The sequence below is a fragment of the Cricetulus griseus genome, chromosome 2, assembly GCF_003668045.3.
Source record: "Cricetulus griseus strain 17A/GY chromosome 2, alternate assembly CriGri-PICRH-1.0, whole genome shotgun sequence".
In the NCBI taxonomy this organism is placed as follows: domain Eukaryota; kingdom Metazoa; phylum Chordata; class Mammalia; order Rodentia; family Cricetidae; genus Cricetulus; species Cricetulus griseus.
The window spans coordinates 286,867,824-286,886,059 of record NC_048595.1 but is presented as its reverse complement, the minus strand read 5'-3'; the positions used below and the strand labels follow the sequence as shown (position 1 = coordinate 286,886,059).

Sequence of the window (18,236 nt, the reverse complement as noted above, 5' to 3'; positions counted from 1 at the left end):
TATATATACCCTGTTCCAAAGTATTTTCAATGCATAGTTGACCAAGTCCATAGATGAAGAGGAGGAGACAGAGGGCCAACTGTATTAAGTGACTTATCTGTCATGATAACATTGCTTCTTGGAATTTTTTAAAATTATGCTGTTGGTAGAGGGACTGGTCACAGGAAATTGGCAACAACTATATTAGGTGTGTCAGGAATGGCAGGGTTCTGAAGACAAGTGCCCCCTACAATAGAAACTGGGGAAAGACCAGACCACACTTGATTACAGGGTGAGGGTGAGGCTGAGCCAAGATTTCCTTTCTCAGTACCCTAACTCTCTTCGGTGGCAGGTGGGAGGCAGCGGTGGTTGAAAAGGTATAGAAGGGACTTTGTGGGGAGTCACTTTATTCATAGATGGAACATTGGACTGTGTGCGAGGTTGTATAAGAAAAGTTCTGTCCTAAATTACAAATAATGGGGGGGGAGGGTTCTAGAAAATTACAAAACAAAAATTGGCTACATAAAATTCACCTCCATTTTCTATTCCACCACAGGGTACAATAGTAAAGGTGACGCAAAGATGCCACAGGGAAGATGTCTATAGCCGTTTTCAGCATGCCTATTGTGTGACCTGAATAGAACTGTTTTCATCCTGAGTAAAACTATCTCTGCTTTCTTGTACTAATGAGAAATGCACTTTGCTTCCAGATGGTCACAAGGCTCTGTGGATTTGGTGTTGGATGTGGGACTGGAAAAGAAGACAGGAGAGCGAGCGGTGGTGAGCTTCTTGCAGCTGCTTCCAGATCGTCCGGGTTCCTAAAATGCTGCTCCCTTTCTGATGACAGGTGGAGTGAAGCAGCCATCTTATTGCCATCCTCACTGTGTTCACCTTAGAGCATGATCTATGTGACCTCAGGTAAAGCACGGAGCCAGTGTTGCTTCATGAGGACCATGAGGTGTGCCTGTGAGGTTCTGCAACACCACAACATCGCAAAGAAGGCAACAAGACAATATCCCTTCTCCTGGGTACCCTTCCCTTTACCTACTACACATAATAGCAGTGTGGGTGGCTGTAAGGGCAGAGCAAACCCTGATGAGGCTGTTTTAAAAACATTTTGTTTGGTGTCAAGGGCTGGGGACTATTGGCAAGCTCAGCTCCCATCTAAGAAGCAACCTTGTAACCCCACAATCCAAAAATCTGAATTTTAGCTGTACTGAATTATTCCTTACCAGAGATAATGTAAACAACAAACAAACAAGTGACTCTTTGCATATAAGCTGTTAAGGACAACTGTATACAGATCAAAAAAAAATAGCAGAGGAGTCATTTTATTGGCTGTCCACAGGAAGTTCATCACACAGGAGGCGAGGACTGGTAAACGGTGGCACAATACAACACCCTGTCTAAGCGCTGACAGAAGGCTAAATGTCTGTCTGCAGCAGGGCCCCAGTAGCCCTCTGCAGCAGGGGACGACCATCCGCATACAGCTAAGTCCTGGCAGGATGACATCGGCCGTTGGGCTCAGTCTGTCGCTCTGGATAGTTTCACAAGATTGAAAAGAATGAAACGGAGGGGGTCAGAATACCACCGCTGTGACACACGTGTGGCATGCAAACCCATGCCTGCTCGGCTTTTCCCTTTAGGATTTTTGTTTTGTTTTGTTTTAATGAACAAATGGAACGGCGGGTCGATTTCAATTAGTAGCATTACATTAAGTGCAATTTCAGTCTGGTCGCCAGTGTCGAAAACCTTCCTCGTGTCTGTCCCAAGGGCAGCCGACAGAGGGTGCTGCATCCACGCAGCCTCTTCCAATTCCAGGTTCCTCCGGAGGGTCCTCCCTCCCCTGGCCCGCCCGGCAGATTCCAAATAAAATGTCCACTTGGCGCTATGTCCATTGTTTTCTTTTTGCTTGTTTGTCACCTGTGGTCCCAGGGCTGGCCATGCAGGTCACACGGAGCTGAGCTTTACCAAGCCCCGCACAGAGTCTTCATGAAGAGAGTCCTGGCTGGCCAGGCCCAGCATGTGCATGGTACGGCTGTGCGCTAGGGGGCTGCCTGCCCCAAGCATCCTTGGAGGTGAGGGTGCTTCGTCTGGGGTCAGAAACTGGTGGGCCCCGTGCTCGTCCTTTAGGGGCATAATGTCTGAGAGTGTGGCCTCAGTGGCAAGATTGGGCATAGAGGAGGGTGGTGTGGGCTGACCCAGTGTCAGGCTAGCACATGGTGTGCCCAAGCCTGGCTTTCCAGGCATATGCAGCTCTTCGCTGGTGAGGCTCGGCTCGCTCTGAAGCAAAGGAGTGGCTGCGGCCTGCAAAACGAATTTGGTGCTCTGAATGCATTGGTCTTGGTCGCACTGGAGAGCAGCAGCAGCCAGCAAAGAGAAGATGGAGAGGAGGCAGGGAAGGGAGAGGGTGAGACAGGGGAGGATGGGTGTGGGAGAAGAGAAACCGTTAGTGACTTGTCAGTAAGGCAGATGCAAGGAGCAGACATCGGAGAAATCCCGGCACACTGACACATACAAACGTGAGTGGCCGAATAAAGTGCTCTGAGGAGCAGGCGCCCATTGGTGGGCTTCCAGGGTGCACAATCTTCTACAAGTTAAGATACTCATGGCCTTCATTCCACACGTAAAGCATGCCTAGAAAAGAGTCACAGGATCTCCCCTCCCTCAGCAGTTGAGACCACTGCTTCGCAGTGCTTTTGTGTGTCTATTTGCATGTGATGTGGATTCAAGTGTGTATACATATGCGTGCATGTGTTTGTATGTGCACTTGTGTATGTAGGCTGAAATCAGGTATCTCCCTGCCTCCCAGGTTATATACTGAGGCAGGGCTTCTCACTTGAACTCAGAATGTACAAATTTGATTAGTCTAGCTGGCCAGTTTACTTCAGGTACCCATTTCTGCCTCCTATGTGCTGGGATTACGGCCTAATGTCACACAGCAGTGAGACACATGTCTGGCTTGCGGGATGCCCACCCTGGCTTTGAAGTGTATATAAGCTCGAGGACAGTCAGAAGAAGCTGCACAGAACACGGAATCATAAACTCTATCTTGCTCAGAGCCTCACAGTAGAGTTAGAAGGCAGCTCCACCAACAGCAAGGAGGAGAAACGAGTGTGAATCTCGTGTCAAACTACTAGCTGATGGTGCGTGCTCTGGGGAGCAAGCATGCTAGAATTCTCTCTTTAAACAGGAAGGAATAAGGCACACAAGACTTCATATCTAGATGGGTCTAGTGTTTGAGGCTGGGGACCTTTGACTGCAAACCACCCACCACCACATATGTTGTCTTTACTGGTTCAGTAATCCCTGATTAGAACCACACACCAATAGCCCTGTTACTGCCAGAAGCAGCCAACAGGTACACAAACTTAGTGGGGGCAGTGAGAGCAACTGCTGAAGCTTGCAAATCTCTATTTCATTCCCTGTTGTGTGCACACCCTTCCCAGAGCACGCCTTTCTCAAGTTCCCTTTTCTCCCTGAGCCTAGATGGAAAGGCTAAGGCTCCAAGGAGTTGGCAGGTATTAGAAGTAGAAAGCCCCTGGCTTCAGGGCTAGTGGGGAGCTCAAAGGGGAAGTCTGGGTGGGGACAGCCTTGGGGATGGAGAGTCTTGTCTCATCCCAGCCAATGGAATCTCAAGGAAACAAGCAGGTGGGGCTATGAAGTTACAAACATCACTTTGCTGACTTAAACAACTATGGCCTGGAGGTGGGGGCACCATGAAACTGGGAAAGCTGAGGCTCCAGGCCTCTTGCTGGCACCTTTCCTTTGGAGGTCACATTCTTTATATATGTGTTTTCCTTTTCTCACAGAGGCACTCATACCTGTGTCCCCTCCTGCAAGTCACACTTTGGTGTTTTACCAGGTAGACTGTGGCTTGCTAAAAAACAATGAAAACGAACTATGTCACTGGCTGGAACTCTGTTGAAAATGCTTCATTAGTATCATGGTGACATTTGGTGCCATCTGGGCTGTGGAGAGGCTCAGCTGGTAAAATGTTTGCTGTGCAAACACTAAGACCTGAATATGATTCCCAAAAACGAGATGGGGGTGGTGGTGGCACCATGTATCTGTATTCCCAGTGCTGGGAAGGCACAGACGCTGGATTCTTAGGACTGACTGGCCAGCCAGCCCAGGCCAGTGAGAGACTATTTCAGAAAACACTGGTGGACAGCAATGGCAGAACACCACCTGAGGTTGACCTCTGACCTCCACATTCACCCCTGCCTCCACTGTACCCTACATTCACACCTGCACACATAGGCATGGACAAACACAAACTTGAATAAGTCACTCAGCAATCTTTCCACGTGTCTATTTTAACCCTGACTTCTACACACATTTTTTCTTTAAAAAAAATTATGTGCATTAGTGTTTTGTTTGCATGTGTATCTGTGTGAGAGTGTCAGATCTTGAAGTTACAGAGAGTTGTGAGCTGCCATGTGGGTGCTGGGAATTGAATCCTGGTCCTCTGGAAGAGCAGACAGTGTTCTTAACTGCTGAGTCATCTCACCAGCCCCACATATTGTTTAAACATCTTAAAGGATGGGTCGGCATAATTGTGAGTCTTTCCTGGTTGCCCCTGTGTCTCTGAAAACCCATCTGGCACCTCCACCCTCTGTCCTCTGCTTGAGGTGAGTGTGGGCTCTGCTCAGGGCCCAACTCCCACCATCCCCAACTCCCTGGGATCTTCCTGGGCCTGCTCTGCAGGGAGAGTGGACCTACCCTGGCAGGATGGACCACCTGGAATCTGGCTATACCTCACTCTTGCCCCCCCAAACACCCTCCACCCTCCACTTGAGTCTTGTCCCCTCTCTGCCTTATGCTTGAGTGAGGAGAACAGAAGAAGCTGGACCATCCAGAGTTGCAGACATTGAAGTCTTGGTCCACCTACACCACCAGGAGACTAGAGGAGAGGGAGAGACCCCCACCTGCACTCACTTGAAGAAGGAATGGGAAGACAACAGTATAAGAACACACTCAACAACAGAAGGACCAATATGACACCACCAGACTCTAGGGACTCTACACCAGCAAAACCTTAATACCCCAACACAGGTGAAGCAGAAGGACCTTAAAAACAACTTTATGAAGATATTAGAGACCCCCCCAAAGAGGAAATGAGAAAATCCCTTAAAGAAATAAAAAAATACAGGAAATGGAGGAAAAGACAATCGAAAAAATTCAAGAAATAAACAAATCCCTTAAAGAATGTAAAGAAAGTCAAGAAAAAACAACCAAACAAGTGAAGGAAACAGTTCAAACAGTTCAAGGCTTGAAAGCTGAAATAAAGAAAACACAGAATGAGGGGATGCTGGAAATAGAAAAACTGGGTAAACTATCAGGGACTACAGATGTAAGTAAAACTAATAGAATACAAGAGATGGGAGAGCGAATGTCAGCTGTTGAAGACTCACTAGAGGAAATACAATCATTGACCAAAGAAAATCTCAAGTCCAAACAATTCCTAACACAAAATATCCAGGAAATATGGGATACTGTGAAAAGGTCAAACCTAAGAATAATAGGTATAGATGATGGGGAAAATACTTCTGTGTATGTTTATCTTATTGATTGTTGAATAAAATACTGTTTGGCCAATGAGACAGCAAGTTAGACAGGACAAGGAGTCAAAGAGGATTCTGGGAAATGTAGTAGAGAAATGGTAATCCAGGCAGGAAGTGACATAGCAAGGAGACTCATATTTAAAGAAGGAGAAACAGGAATCCTCTCTCTTTTCCCCTACGCTCCTGCTCCAGCACAATGTGATCCACTGGCAAGGAGGGACGCCAATAAGGCGTCCAATAAGATAAGTCTTATAAAATATATAGGTTTATGATAGTTAAGACTGAGCTAACAGATGAGAATCCTAGTCATTGGCTAAGCAACATTGTACCTAATACAAGTTTCCGTGTATTCATTTGGGCCCTAACTCAGGCGGGCGGCTGGCATAAAGCTCACATGTGGTGGTGGGGCTCAGGCGGCTTTTGGTGGAAAGATTTATTGTAACATATAGAAGGTGAAGAAATACAGCTCAAGGGTACAGAAGACATATTCAACAAAATCATAGAAGAAAACTTCCCCAACCTACAGAAGGATATGCCTAGGAAAGTACAAGAAGCTTACAGAACACCAAATAGACTGGACCACAAAAAGAAATCCCCTCACCACATAATAAAACACCAAACTTAACAGAATAAAGAAAAAATATTAAGAGCAGAAAAGGAAAAAGGCCAAGTAACGTATAAAGGCAGACCTATCAGAATTACACCCGACTTCTCTATGGAAACTCTGAAAGCCAGAAGTTCCTGGGTAGATATTCTACCAACAGTAAGAGACCATGGATCCTAGCCCAGACTACTGTACCCAGCAAAGCTTTCAATCACTACAGATGGAGAAAACAAGATATTGCATGACAAAGCCAGATTTAAACAGTACATATCCACAAATCCAGTCCTACAGAAAGTACTGGAAGGAAAACTCCAACCCAAGGAAGATAACTACACTCACAAAAACATAGACAATAGATAAACCTACATTACCAAACACCAAAAGAAAAAAAGGAGGGAAACCCACACACAATAACACCACCACCAATAAATCCAAAACAAACAAGAATCAACAATCAATGGTCATTAATATCCCTCAATATCAATGGTCTTAACTCACCTATAAAAAGACACAGGCTAACAGAATGGATATGAAGACAGAATCCATCCTTCTGCTGCATACAAGAAACACACCTCAACTTCAAAGACAGATGTTACCTCAGAGTAAAGGGTTGGGAAAAGATTTTCCAATCAAATGGACCCAAGAAACAAGCTGGTGTAGCAATCCTAATATCTAACAAATTATGACCCAATTGGGATTGACAGACGTTTATAGAACATTCCATCCAAATGCAAAAGAATATACCTTCTTCTCAGCACCACATGGAATCCTCTCTAAAATCGACGACATACTTGGCAACATAGCAAATCTCAACAGATTAAAAAAAAATTAGAATAACCCCCTGTATCCTATTGGATCACCATGGCTTAAAGTTAGAATTCAACAACACACATTGCCAGAAACCCTACAAACTCATGGAAATTGAACAATGTGCAATTGCACCATTCCTGGGTCAAGGAAGAAATGAAAAAAAAAAGAAAGTATAGACTTCCTAGAATTCAATGATAACAAAGACACAAAATACCCAAATTTATGGGACACTTTGAAAGCAGTGCTAAGAGGAAAGTTCTTAGCACTAGGTGTCCACATGAAGAAACTGGAGAATAGTTACACTAGAGAATTAACAGAACAACTGAAAGCTCTAGAACAAAAAGAAGCAAACTCACCCCAGAGGCATAGATATCAGGAAATAATCAAATTCAGGGCTGAAATCAATAAAGTAGAAACAAAGAAAACAATACAAAGAATCAATGAAACAAAGAGTTGGTTCTTTGAGAAAATCAACAAGATGGACAAACTTTTATCCAAACTAACCAAAAGGAAGAGAGAGAGCGAGCATGCTAATTAACAAAATCAGAAATGAAAAGGGGGACAAAACAAAGAACACTGAGGAAATCCAGAGAAACATCAGGTCATACTTTGAAAACCTGTACTCCACAAAATTAGAAAATTTAAAGGAAATGGACAATTTTCTGGATAGATATCACTTACCAAAGTTAAATCAAGAACAGAGAAGCAATTTAAATAGGTCTATAACCCTTAATGAAATAGAAGCAGTCATCAAATCTCCCAACCAAAAAAAAAAAAAAAAAAAAAAAAGCCCAAAGCCAGATGGTTTCAGTGCAGAATTCTACCAGAAATTCAAAGAAGAGCTAATACTAGTATTCCTCAAACTGTTCCACACAATAGAAGCAGAAGGGTCATTACCAAACTCTTTTTATGAGGCTTCAATAACCTTGATACCCAAGCCACACAAAGACACAACTAAGAAAGAACTATAGACCAATATCCCTCATGAACATTGATGCAAAAATACTCAACAAAATACTGGCAAATTGAATCCAAGAACACATCAGAAAAATCATCCACCATGGTCAAGTAGGCTTCATACCAGGAATGCAGGGATGGTTCAACATATGAAAATCCATCAATGTAATTCACCATATAAACAAACTGAAAAAGAAAAATCATATGATCATCTCAATAGATGCTGAAAAAGCCTTTGACAAATTCCAACATCCCTTCATGATAAAGGTCCTAGAGAGATCAGGGATAACAGAAACATACCTAAACATAATAAAGGCAATATACAGCAAACCAACAGCCAACATCAAACTAAATGGAGAGAAACTCAATGCAATTCCTCTAAAATCAGGAACAAGACAAGGCTGTCTACCTCTCCATATCTCTTCAATATTGTACTTGAAGTTCTAGCTAGAGCAATAAGACAACAAAAGGAGATCAAGGGGATACAAATTGGAAAGGAAGAAGTCAAACTTTCACTATTTGCAGATGATATGATAGTTTACATAAGTGATCTGAAAAACTCTGCCAGGGAACTACTACAGCTAATAAACACCCTCAGCAAAGTGGCAGGATACAAGATTAACTAAAAAAAATCAGTAGCCCTACTATATACAGATGATAAATGGGCTGAGAAAAAAAATCACAGAAACATCACCCTTTACAATAACCACAAACAACATAAATATCTTGGGGTAACACTAACCAAATAAGTGAAAGACCTGTATAGCAAGAACTTTGAGTCTTTAAAGAAACAAATTAAAGAAGATACCAGAAAATGGAAAGATCTCCCATGCTCTTGAATAGGTAGGATCAACATAGTAAAATGACAATCTTGTCAAAAGCAATCTACAGATTCAATGCAATCCCCATCAAAATCCCACACAGTTCTTCAGAGACCTTGAAAGAATAATACTCAACTTTATATGGAAAAATAAAAAGCCCAGGAGCGCCAAAACAATACTGTACAGTAAAGGAACTTCTGGAGGTATCACCATCCCTGACTTCAAGCTCTATCATAGAGCTATAGTCTTGAAAACAGCTTGGTATTGGCACACAAATAGACAGGTAGACCAATGGAATCGAATTGAAAACCCTGACATTAACCCACACACTACAAACACCTGATTTTTGACAAAGAAGATAAAATTATACAATGGAAAAAAGAAAGCACCTTCCACAAATGGTGCTGGCATAACTGGATGCTGACATGTAGAAGATTGCAGATAGATCCGTATCTATCACCATGCACAAAACTTAAGTTCAAATGGATCAAAGACCTTAACATAGATCTAGCCACACTGAACTTCTTAGAAGAGAAAGTGGGAAGTACCCTTGAACGAATTGGTACAGGAGACCGCTTTCTGAAGATAACACCAGTAGCACAGACACTGAGATCGACAATTAATAATGAGACCTCCTGAAACTGAGAAGCTTCTGTAAGACAAAGGACACAGTCAGCAAGACAAAATGTCAGCCCACAGACTGGGAAAAGATATTCACCAACCCCAATCTGACAGAGGCTGGCTGATTTCCAATATATACAATGAACTCAAGAAGTTAGCCAACAAAACATGAAACAATCCAATTAAAAAGTGGGGTACAGAGCTAAATAGAGAATTCTCAACAGAGGAATCTAAAATGGTTGAAAGACACTTGAGAAAGTGCTCAGCATCCTTAGCCATCAGGGAAATGCAACTCAAAACAACTTTGAGATTCCATCTTACACTGACCAGCCAGAATGGCTAAAATCAAAAACACCAATGACAGTCTATGCTGGAAAGGATGTGGAGAAAGAGGAACACTTCTCCACTGCTGGTGGGAGTGCAAACTTATACAACCACTTTGGAAATCGTTATGGCAGTTTCTCAGGAAAATGAGAATCAGTCTACCTCAAGATCCAGCAATTCCACTCTTGGGCATATACCCAAAGAATGCACATTCATACAACAAGAACATATGTTCAACTATGTTCATAGCAGCATTATTTGTAGTAGCCAGAACCTGGAAGCAACCTACATGCCCCTCAATTGAAGAATGGATGGGGAAAATGTGGTACATTGATAAATACTCAGTGCAAAACAAACAAACAAACAAAAAACAAAAACAAAAAAACCCACCACCACCACCACCACCAACAGCAGCAAAAAAACAACCAAATCTTGAAATTCACAGGCAAATGGATGGAACTGGAAGAAACCATACATTTGCCTGTGAAGTAACCCAATCACAGAAAGACAAGCAGGGCATGTACTCACTCATATATGGATATCAGACATAGAGCAAAGGATTACCAGCCTACAATCCACACCACCAGAGAAAGTAGAGAACAATGATGACTCCAAGAGAAAAATACATGTTCCCCCGAAGAAGGGGAGGGGGACAAGAACCCCTGACAAATTGGAAGCATGGTGTGGGGGGGGGTGGAGAGGAGGGATGTGGGAAGGGGACAGGAGGATAAGGGGAGGGGTTAGAGAACAGGAGGGATCAGGACTGAGAAAGGGGAGGAATAGAGGAGGGCAAGAAATGAGATGCCTTGATAGAGGGAGCCTATACTGATAGGTTTGGAGAGAGGTCTGGCACTGGAGAAATGTTCGGGGATCCACAGGGATGACCCCAACTAAGAATCTAGGCAGTGGTGGAGAGGCTACCTTTGCTGTTCTTCCCCTATGATGAGACTGATGACTACGTTGGTTGCCATTCCTAGAGCCTTCATCCAGTAGCTGATGGAAGCAGAAACAGGCACCCACAGCTAAGCACTGAGCCATACTCCTGGAATCCAATTGTGGAGAGGGAGGAGTGATGAGCAAAGAAGACAAGACGGTGCTGGAGAAACCCGAAGAAACAGTTGACCTGACCTAGTGAGAGCACGGAGACCCTAGATGTAAAGCTGGGGAACCAGCATTGGACAGAACCAAGCCCTCTGAATGTGGGTGCCAGTGAGGAGGCCTGGCAGTCTATGGGACCTCTATCAGTGGAGCCAGTGTTTATCCCTAGAGCACAAATGGACTTTGGGAGCCCATTCCCTATGGAGGGATACTATTGTAGCCCAGATACAGCAAGGAGGGCTAGGCCCTCCCCAAATGATGTGAAGGACTTTGATGGTCCCTCATGGAGGGCCTCAGTATCCTTGGGGAGTGGGTGTGGGGGTTGGGGGACTTGGTGGGGGGGCATGAGAGGATGGGAAGGAGAGGAAATGGGAGGATTGATATGTAAAATAAGATTGTTTCTACAATAAAAAAATATATATAAAGAAAACCCATCTAACTCATTCAGATGGACTTCTGTCTAGAAAACCAGCCCCTTCTGGGGGCACATGGGGCCCAGATCTGCTGCAGGGTATTATTGCCTGTATCACTGTTGTATTGATGAGAACGAGGAACAGGGTCGGGCCTCATCAGGTTTTACCCAGTGGTTGCACAAGGGCTCTGTACACTGGAATTTATAATTTCTGTACTATAGTGTCTGCAGTGAGCATCTCCTTCAAGAAATCGAATCAGATGAATCAGGACTGTAATTGTATTACACACACACACACACACACACACACAGAGAGAGAGAGAGAGAGAGAGAGAGAGAGAGAGAGAGAGAGCATGTATGTGGAGCTCAGAGGATAACGTTTAGGAGTTGAGGATCTCCTCCCACCCTGTAGGAGGTACGAGGGTTCAAACTCAAGTCCTCGGGCTTGGCTGCAAGTGGCTTTAACCATTCTGCCCTACCCTTGTTGATGTTTATATTTAATTTTCTTCCTCTCTGTCCCTATGTATTCTAAATATTTTCCTGAGGTTTTTTTTTCTTTGATTTCCTTCCCCCATCATTTGTTTTAATTTTCTTCTCATCTTCTCTCCTCCCTCCCTCTCTCGCCTTTTCTCTCGGTCCTTCCTCTCTTCTCTCCCTTTCTCCTCTCTCTCTCCCCCTCCCCCCTCCACACAGGCACAGAATGCAGCTCCCTCCCTCACCTTGAGCCTTTTTCTGCCACTAGCTTTTCATTTCAGGGCTTTTTACATTCCAGCAGTAGAGGGCGCTATCACCACTTGTGTGTTTGTCTCTGAATTTGGTGGCTCTGCATCCAAGGCATATCTGAATTACACGATCATAAGAGGAAAGAGTGCCCAGGTTTATGATGGTGACAGTTCATCTCATGAACAGCACATGGGAAAACCTAATATTTTCATTTTCAAAATAATTCTTTAAAAGGGCCTCATTAGTCAAACACTGGTTATTGTCATATGAAATTATTGAACTTTTTAGATTAAAAGTTGGTCAGACAATGATTGGGAACAGAGTGGAAGCTGGCTGTGTCTGAGCATCTACCAGCAGACCTTTGTGTTTGGAGCCCTGGGACTTTGGCTCTGAGCCACAGCTCAAAAGCAGTGTCCATGTTTAAATGGAAAAGAAATTAATTATGGTTTCAGCTGTTTCCATTCTACACACTAGGTGAGCATTTAATGTTTCAGTATGAAGATACCACAGAGGGCTGTCAAGCTGGGTCAGCGGGTCAAGGTGTGTGCCGCCAAACCTGAAGGCCTGAACTCCGTCTCGGATCCCACATGACAGGAGAAGTAAGCTGACTCCCATAGATGTGCTTGGACCTCCACATGCACCACTGGGTGCATGTGTGGATACACACACACACACACACACACACACACACACACACACACACACACACAGTAAATAAATAAATATAAAGCAAAGAGAAAACCTTAAAACACCCCCCACCCAGAAAAAAAAAAAGCAAAACATCAGCAAGATCATTTACTTTTAGTTTCCATAGATTTTTGGGTAAAACTTGGGGTTCACTCTATTCTATTCTGGCTGATATTTTATCTGAAATAAACCTAGTTTTTGGAGGAAAGTCTACATTTTTGGAATGCTAAGAATTTTCTAGGCAGTCTATATACACATTTACAAAGGCTTAGATTCCTCATAGCTTTTGCTCCAATTCTGTCAGAAGGGTTCAAGCTGGACAGGGTTTATTTCTGCTAGGCTGTGAAGTCCCATCCGGGGCCTTATGGGCACACATCTGTAGTCAGATGACTACCACACCTCCCTGAGTCCACCTGAAATGCAGACTTCAGTTAGGATGAGTGATTTGGTCTTCAATTTTGCTTGAGTTACTTCCCCACAGTTCCTGGATTTTTGAGTCAGCATGGAGACTCCTGCAGCCCCAGCTTAAGAGGGAACTGCTACCCTGGCCTCCCTCGTGTGACATTGGATTAAGGGTGGTGTTAGTTTCCAGCCACTCTGACACAAAGTCCCTGGGTGAACCAATTTAAGAAGAGGACATATTTATTGGCTTTGTGGTTTTAGCCCATGGTCACGTGGCCCTATGGCTCTGGGCCTGCAGAGAGGAGACGCGATATGCTGTGATGGGGCTATAGCATTGGAGAAGGCCTGTTTACCTCAGACAGGCAAAATGCAAACCAAAAAAGGGGCTGGGTCCCCAAGAACCCCTTCACACTCTCCATAGTCTTTCTTCAACTAGGCTCTGCCTCTGTAGGATTCTGCCACCTCCCAAAAGGTGGGGACCAGGCCTTGAACATTTCAGAGACAAGCTCTAATAAGGAGGATATCAAATATTAAGTTATAGTAAGTTATTTTTAAAAAGACCCAAATATAAGGGGTCTCTGTAGCTACAGCTTCAAAATATAAATATGTATAGTTTCTAATGCTATGAGCATCACTTATTTACCAATCTAACATACATCCATTCTTCCTGGCATGGGTGGTGTCAGGATGGTACCGGTGTGTGCATACCCCTGTGAGACAGAACACCAGTGCTGAGTAAAATTATAAGGCAGTGACAAAAGGGGACTGAAGATGTGAGCCCTGGCTAACCCTGGGATAATCTGCACAGAACAGAGTGTGGTTGCTCAGAATTTCACCAGCGTTCAGGTGACAGAGCTGTGCCTGCAATTCTGGTACTACTTCAAGCGTGGAGCTGCTTAATAGCTTAACACTGCCCCAACATCCTCCTGTGGGATCTGTGGCTGAAGGATGATAGCGTAGGTGCTAAATAAGCACCACCACCTCCAGCCTACAGGAGATGCTAAGTTATCGGTGACTTTCCCCATTTCCGAGAGGGAACAGACCTCCAGAGTACTCAGGTGCCTCCTCCCTAGTTACATTCATCCATTGTTTTTTTCTGATGCAGTCTTAGGGTGTTCATCTGATGCTTCTCAAGCCCACAATATCTCCTCCCTAAAACACTGCAGGTTTCTCCAGGTGCACTTTCCCCACTACAGAGGAATTGATTTCTTCATCAGGATGCTGGTTCTAAAATAAACCTCAAACAAATTGGACCTTTTCTCTCCTCAGATGCTTCTCCTTTAAGGTCACAGGTACTGGGATGGGTTTTGGTCACAGTGATTGTGGCGATTTGGACATGAAATGTCCTCCCAGAACACTTGGTCTCTGGCTGGTGGCAATGTTTGGGAGGTTGTGAAGCCTTTATGAGGGTGGAGCTTTGCTGGAGGTGATACGCCACTGGGGGCAGGCTTTAAGAGTCTATGGCCTCCCTCCTCTTGCAGTTTGCTCTTTCAGCTTGCTGCTCTGGCTTCCTGCTGAGGTACCTCCCCCCCACCATTACCGACTCTTCCCCTCTGGAATCAAAGAAACCAAATAAACCCTTCCTTCTGTAGGTTGCCTTTGGTCATGGCGTTTCATCACAGCAACAGAAGAGTAGCCAATACAGAGATCATCTCTTACGTCAAATTCAGCAATTATTACTGGGAGAGAAGGTAGTGAGACCATGTCTCTGGGTATGTGGGAACATTTTCTGTCCTTTTCTCATAGAGACAAGACTTCTACTTTCAGGAGTGACAAGTGACAGCTAAACACTCAGCATACAAAAATGACCAGAATGACAGATGCACACGGTGGTAAGTGGTGAAAGTAAACTACGCATGATGGTAAATTCTAAGCCTAATGGTAAATTCTAAGAGAAAATACACAGGGTGAGTTCTATGACCAAACAAATTTTCCAAGGGCTAGCATTTGACCACAGCATGGCAGCCCTGCTGGGTGGAAAAAATAGAGGTCTGGTATGAGGATACTAGTGGCTGGATCTGAGGGTTAGGACATTGGAGGATGCTAGGTAGGGATGGGATACAGGGGGTCTCCAATACTCAGCACAGGGCTGTGATCTCTATCAGGACCTACAAAGCAGTAGCTACAATGATGTAAAGAGTTGAATAGGGGGCTGGGCCTTGGTGGCACACGCCTTTAATCCCAATACTCTTGGAAGGCAGAGGCAGGCGGATCTCTGTGAGTTTGAGGCCAGCCTGGTCTACAAAGCAAGTTTTAAGACATCCAGGGATACACAGAGAAACACTGTCTTGAAACAAACAAACAAACAAACAAAAACAAAAGAACTGTGTCCTAAAGTAAGACAATACTGAAAACTAAACTTGGACAAGTTCTTCATAGCAGACAGCAGTTTGAAGGGTCTGAAAAGCCCTGTGGACTTTCCACGGTCCTGCACAAACCAAACGTGATACAAGCCTATAAAAGCTCAAGGTGATTAACCAGCAGCTGAATTTCTGGTTAAAATGGGAATGGTCATTCTTCAAAAGAAGATCACAAAATCTAAAGTAGACACTAGACCATCCGAAATACCTATTGTTCAATAAAGTATCAACAGACACACAAAGAAATGGGAAAATGTGATAGCACCAAAGGAAAATTATGGACGTAAAGGCATAGTAACCAAAGTCCCTGGAGGAGTGTAGCAGTGGACTGGAGATGGTAGAAGAAACAATAAGTGAACATCAGATAAGAAGAAATGATCCAATCAAAGGAACTGAGAGAATTTGCAGAAACACACTCGGGGCCACAGGAACCTATCCCCTGGCCTGATATTGAATGGTCTAACATGTATAATCAGAAGCCCTAGAGGAAGCAAAAGAGGACTAATGCAGAGAACATTATTTATTAAAGACAGACCCCCCTGCCAGGCGGTGGTGGCGCACACCTTTAATCCCAGCACTCGGGAGGCAGAGGCAGGCGGATTTCTGTGAGTTTAAGACCAGCCTGGTCTACAAGAGCTAGTTCCAGGACAGCCTCCAAAGCCACAGAGAAACCCTGTGTGATAAACAAAAAAAAAAAAAAAAAAAAAAAAAAAAGACAGATCCCAAGCAGCATCACCCGATATGTACCCGTGCAGAAGCTCCAGCCTGAAGTGTTTCAAATAGTTTGGATTGGGAGCATGTAGAGATGTAGAGAGGGAACATTAAGTCCATTTACTAACACTGCCACTTGCAACGGAGCAGAAACTGACAGCATACAAGAGTTTATTAGTTGTTTTTGTTGTTGTTGTTGTTTTGTTTAAGACAAAATACCTGATAAACACAACTTAAGGAAGGTTGGTTTTACTTCGTCTTTCAGTTGGATGGTCCTTTATGCCAGGGTAGACAGCATGGTCACAATGTGCCTACCATCAGGGAGCAGAGAGCACTGCTCATGCTAGGCTAGCTTCTGCCTTTCCATGCAGTCCAGTACTCAAACTGGAAGAAGGATGTTGCTCTTTAGCATGGTTCTTCTTCAGTTAATCTACATAACCCTCAGAGGTGTGCCCAGAGGCTAACTCAGTCTAAGTAATCCCTACATAACCACACACGGGGGCCTGGAAGCTTGTCCCCTAGGAATCCAGGCGCAGTCGAGGTGATGTCAGTTAACCATCACAGATGGGCATATTGATTACCTTAGAAGAGACTGTAGACAGGTCACACATTCAGGCACAACCTGGTTTTGTGACTGTGGCAAATGAATCACATTCTGCAGGGAAAGCATGTGGGGTGTGAATACTTCAACATAAAAACATTCCTCTCCATGAAAATGCCTCCACGTAGAGGCCCCGGGGTAGAGGGTTAGAAAGAGCACTTTTCATGGAGTCAGACTACCAAGGACAAAACCTCAGCTCAGCCCCACCCCTTTAGCTGTGTCACATACCTAACATTGAGGAGTTCGTCTCCTCAATGGGACAATTAGCATGCTCTCACTTGATCTCATTAACACTTCACCTTTGAGAAGATTAAATGAGATGTAAATAAATGCAAAGAATGGAGTAAAGTGACGCCCAGCAATTATTGACACTCAGTAATTAGTCCCAACCCCATTCCTTCTCTCTCTCTTAACTAGCACTACTGACACCAATTATTAGAGACTTTTGTAGATATTGAGGCCGAAGTATTAAAAATAGCACTAAAACACACATTTACTACTGCTGCTATATTATTATTAAAATTGGAAAATTTCTGTTTATGTATGTTCACATAAACATCTATGTGTATAAGTGTGGCCTATGTCCTTGTGTGTGGGTGTATGTGCCAGTACTGAAGCCAGAGGAGGACCCTGGGTGTTCTGCTCTGTCACTCCTTGCCTTATTCCTCTGAGACAGGGTCTGTCATTGAAACCAGAAGCAGGCTGGTGGCCAGCAAGCTTTAGCAATCCTCCTAATTCCACCACAGACACCAAGGTGACAAGTGCATTTGTATGTCATGCCTGACTCTTAACTTAGATAGGTGCTGGGATCTGAACTCAGGTCCTCATGCATGCACAGGAAGTGCTCTTATCCATGGAGCCATCTTTCTAGTCCTCCTGGTTGAGACATGACCTCATGCAGCCTAAGCTAGCTAACTTGCTATGTGGTTGAGGATGACCTTAAACTTCTAATCCTCCTGCCTCCATATACCAAGTGATGAAATTAGAGGCACGAGTCACCGCCACACCTAACCTGAAATGCTTTTTAATCCAAGTCAAATATTAATCCATTGAAATTTATATATCCCTGAAATTTGATTCTCATCCCCCTTAGGGTATGAGTGACTGACGATAAATCTCTCCCCACAGTAGGCATTCATAGGGGAGGGAACATGAGGAAGACTGACTATGGGAACTGAAAGACTATGGGAGAAACTCCTGTACACATCCCCTTTCTACATTTCTTCACCAGGATGCAGCATTTACAAAGAGATGAAAACAAAGACTATCCTCCAAAACAAACCCCAACTTGCCCTTTAGGGAATTATTCCATGTGCTTTTAAAATGATTTAAAGTTTATTACTTCATTTGTGTGTGTGGATATGGGTGTGTGCATAGCTCAGCATGTGTGTGGAGGACAGATGAAAACTTGGCAGACGTGATTTTCTCCTTGTAGCTTTATGTGTGTTCTGGGGTCCAACTAGGGTCATCAGGCTTGTATCCTTGGATGGAAAGCAACTTTGCACACTGAGCCATCTGGTTGACCTTCCACTGTGTGCTTTTTTAAAATTGTACCAAAG

General features: G+C 44.0%; 1 protein-coding gene across 2 annotated transcripts in view; it reads right to left on the bottom strand.

Annotated features, from left to right (window-relative positions):
• Positions 1 to 1,294: 1,294 nt before the first annotated feature.
• Positions 1,295 to 18,236, bottom strand: part of Zdhhc14 (zinc finger DHHC-type palmitoyltransferase 14) — a 235,773-nt gene continuing 218,831 nt past the window's right edge. The window contains exon 9 of one of the 2 annotated variants that reach the window (XM_027401061.2): positions 1,295 to 2,331. In XM_027401061.2, coding sequence (XP_027256862.1) covers positions 1,930 to 2,331 — 402 coding nt within the window. In that variant the 3' untranslated portion in view covers positions 1,295 to 1,929. The remainder of the gene's footprint in view (positions 2,332 to 18,236) is intronic. The other variant, XM_027401062.1, reaches the window with a different exon arrangement.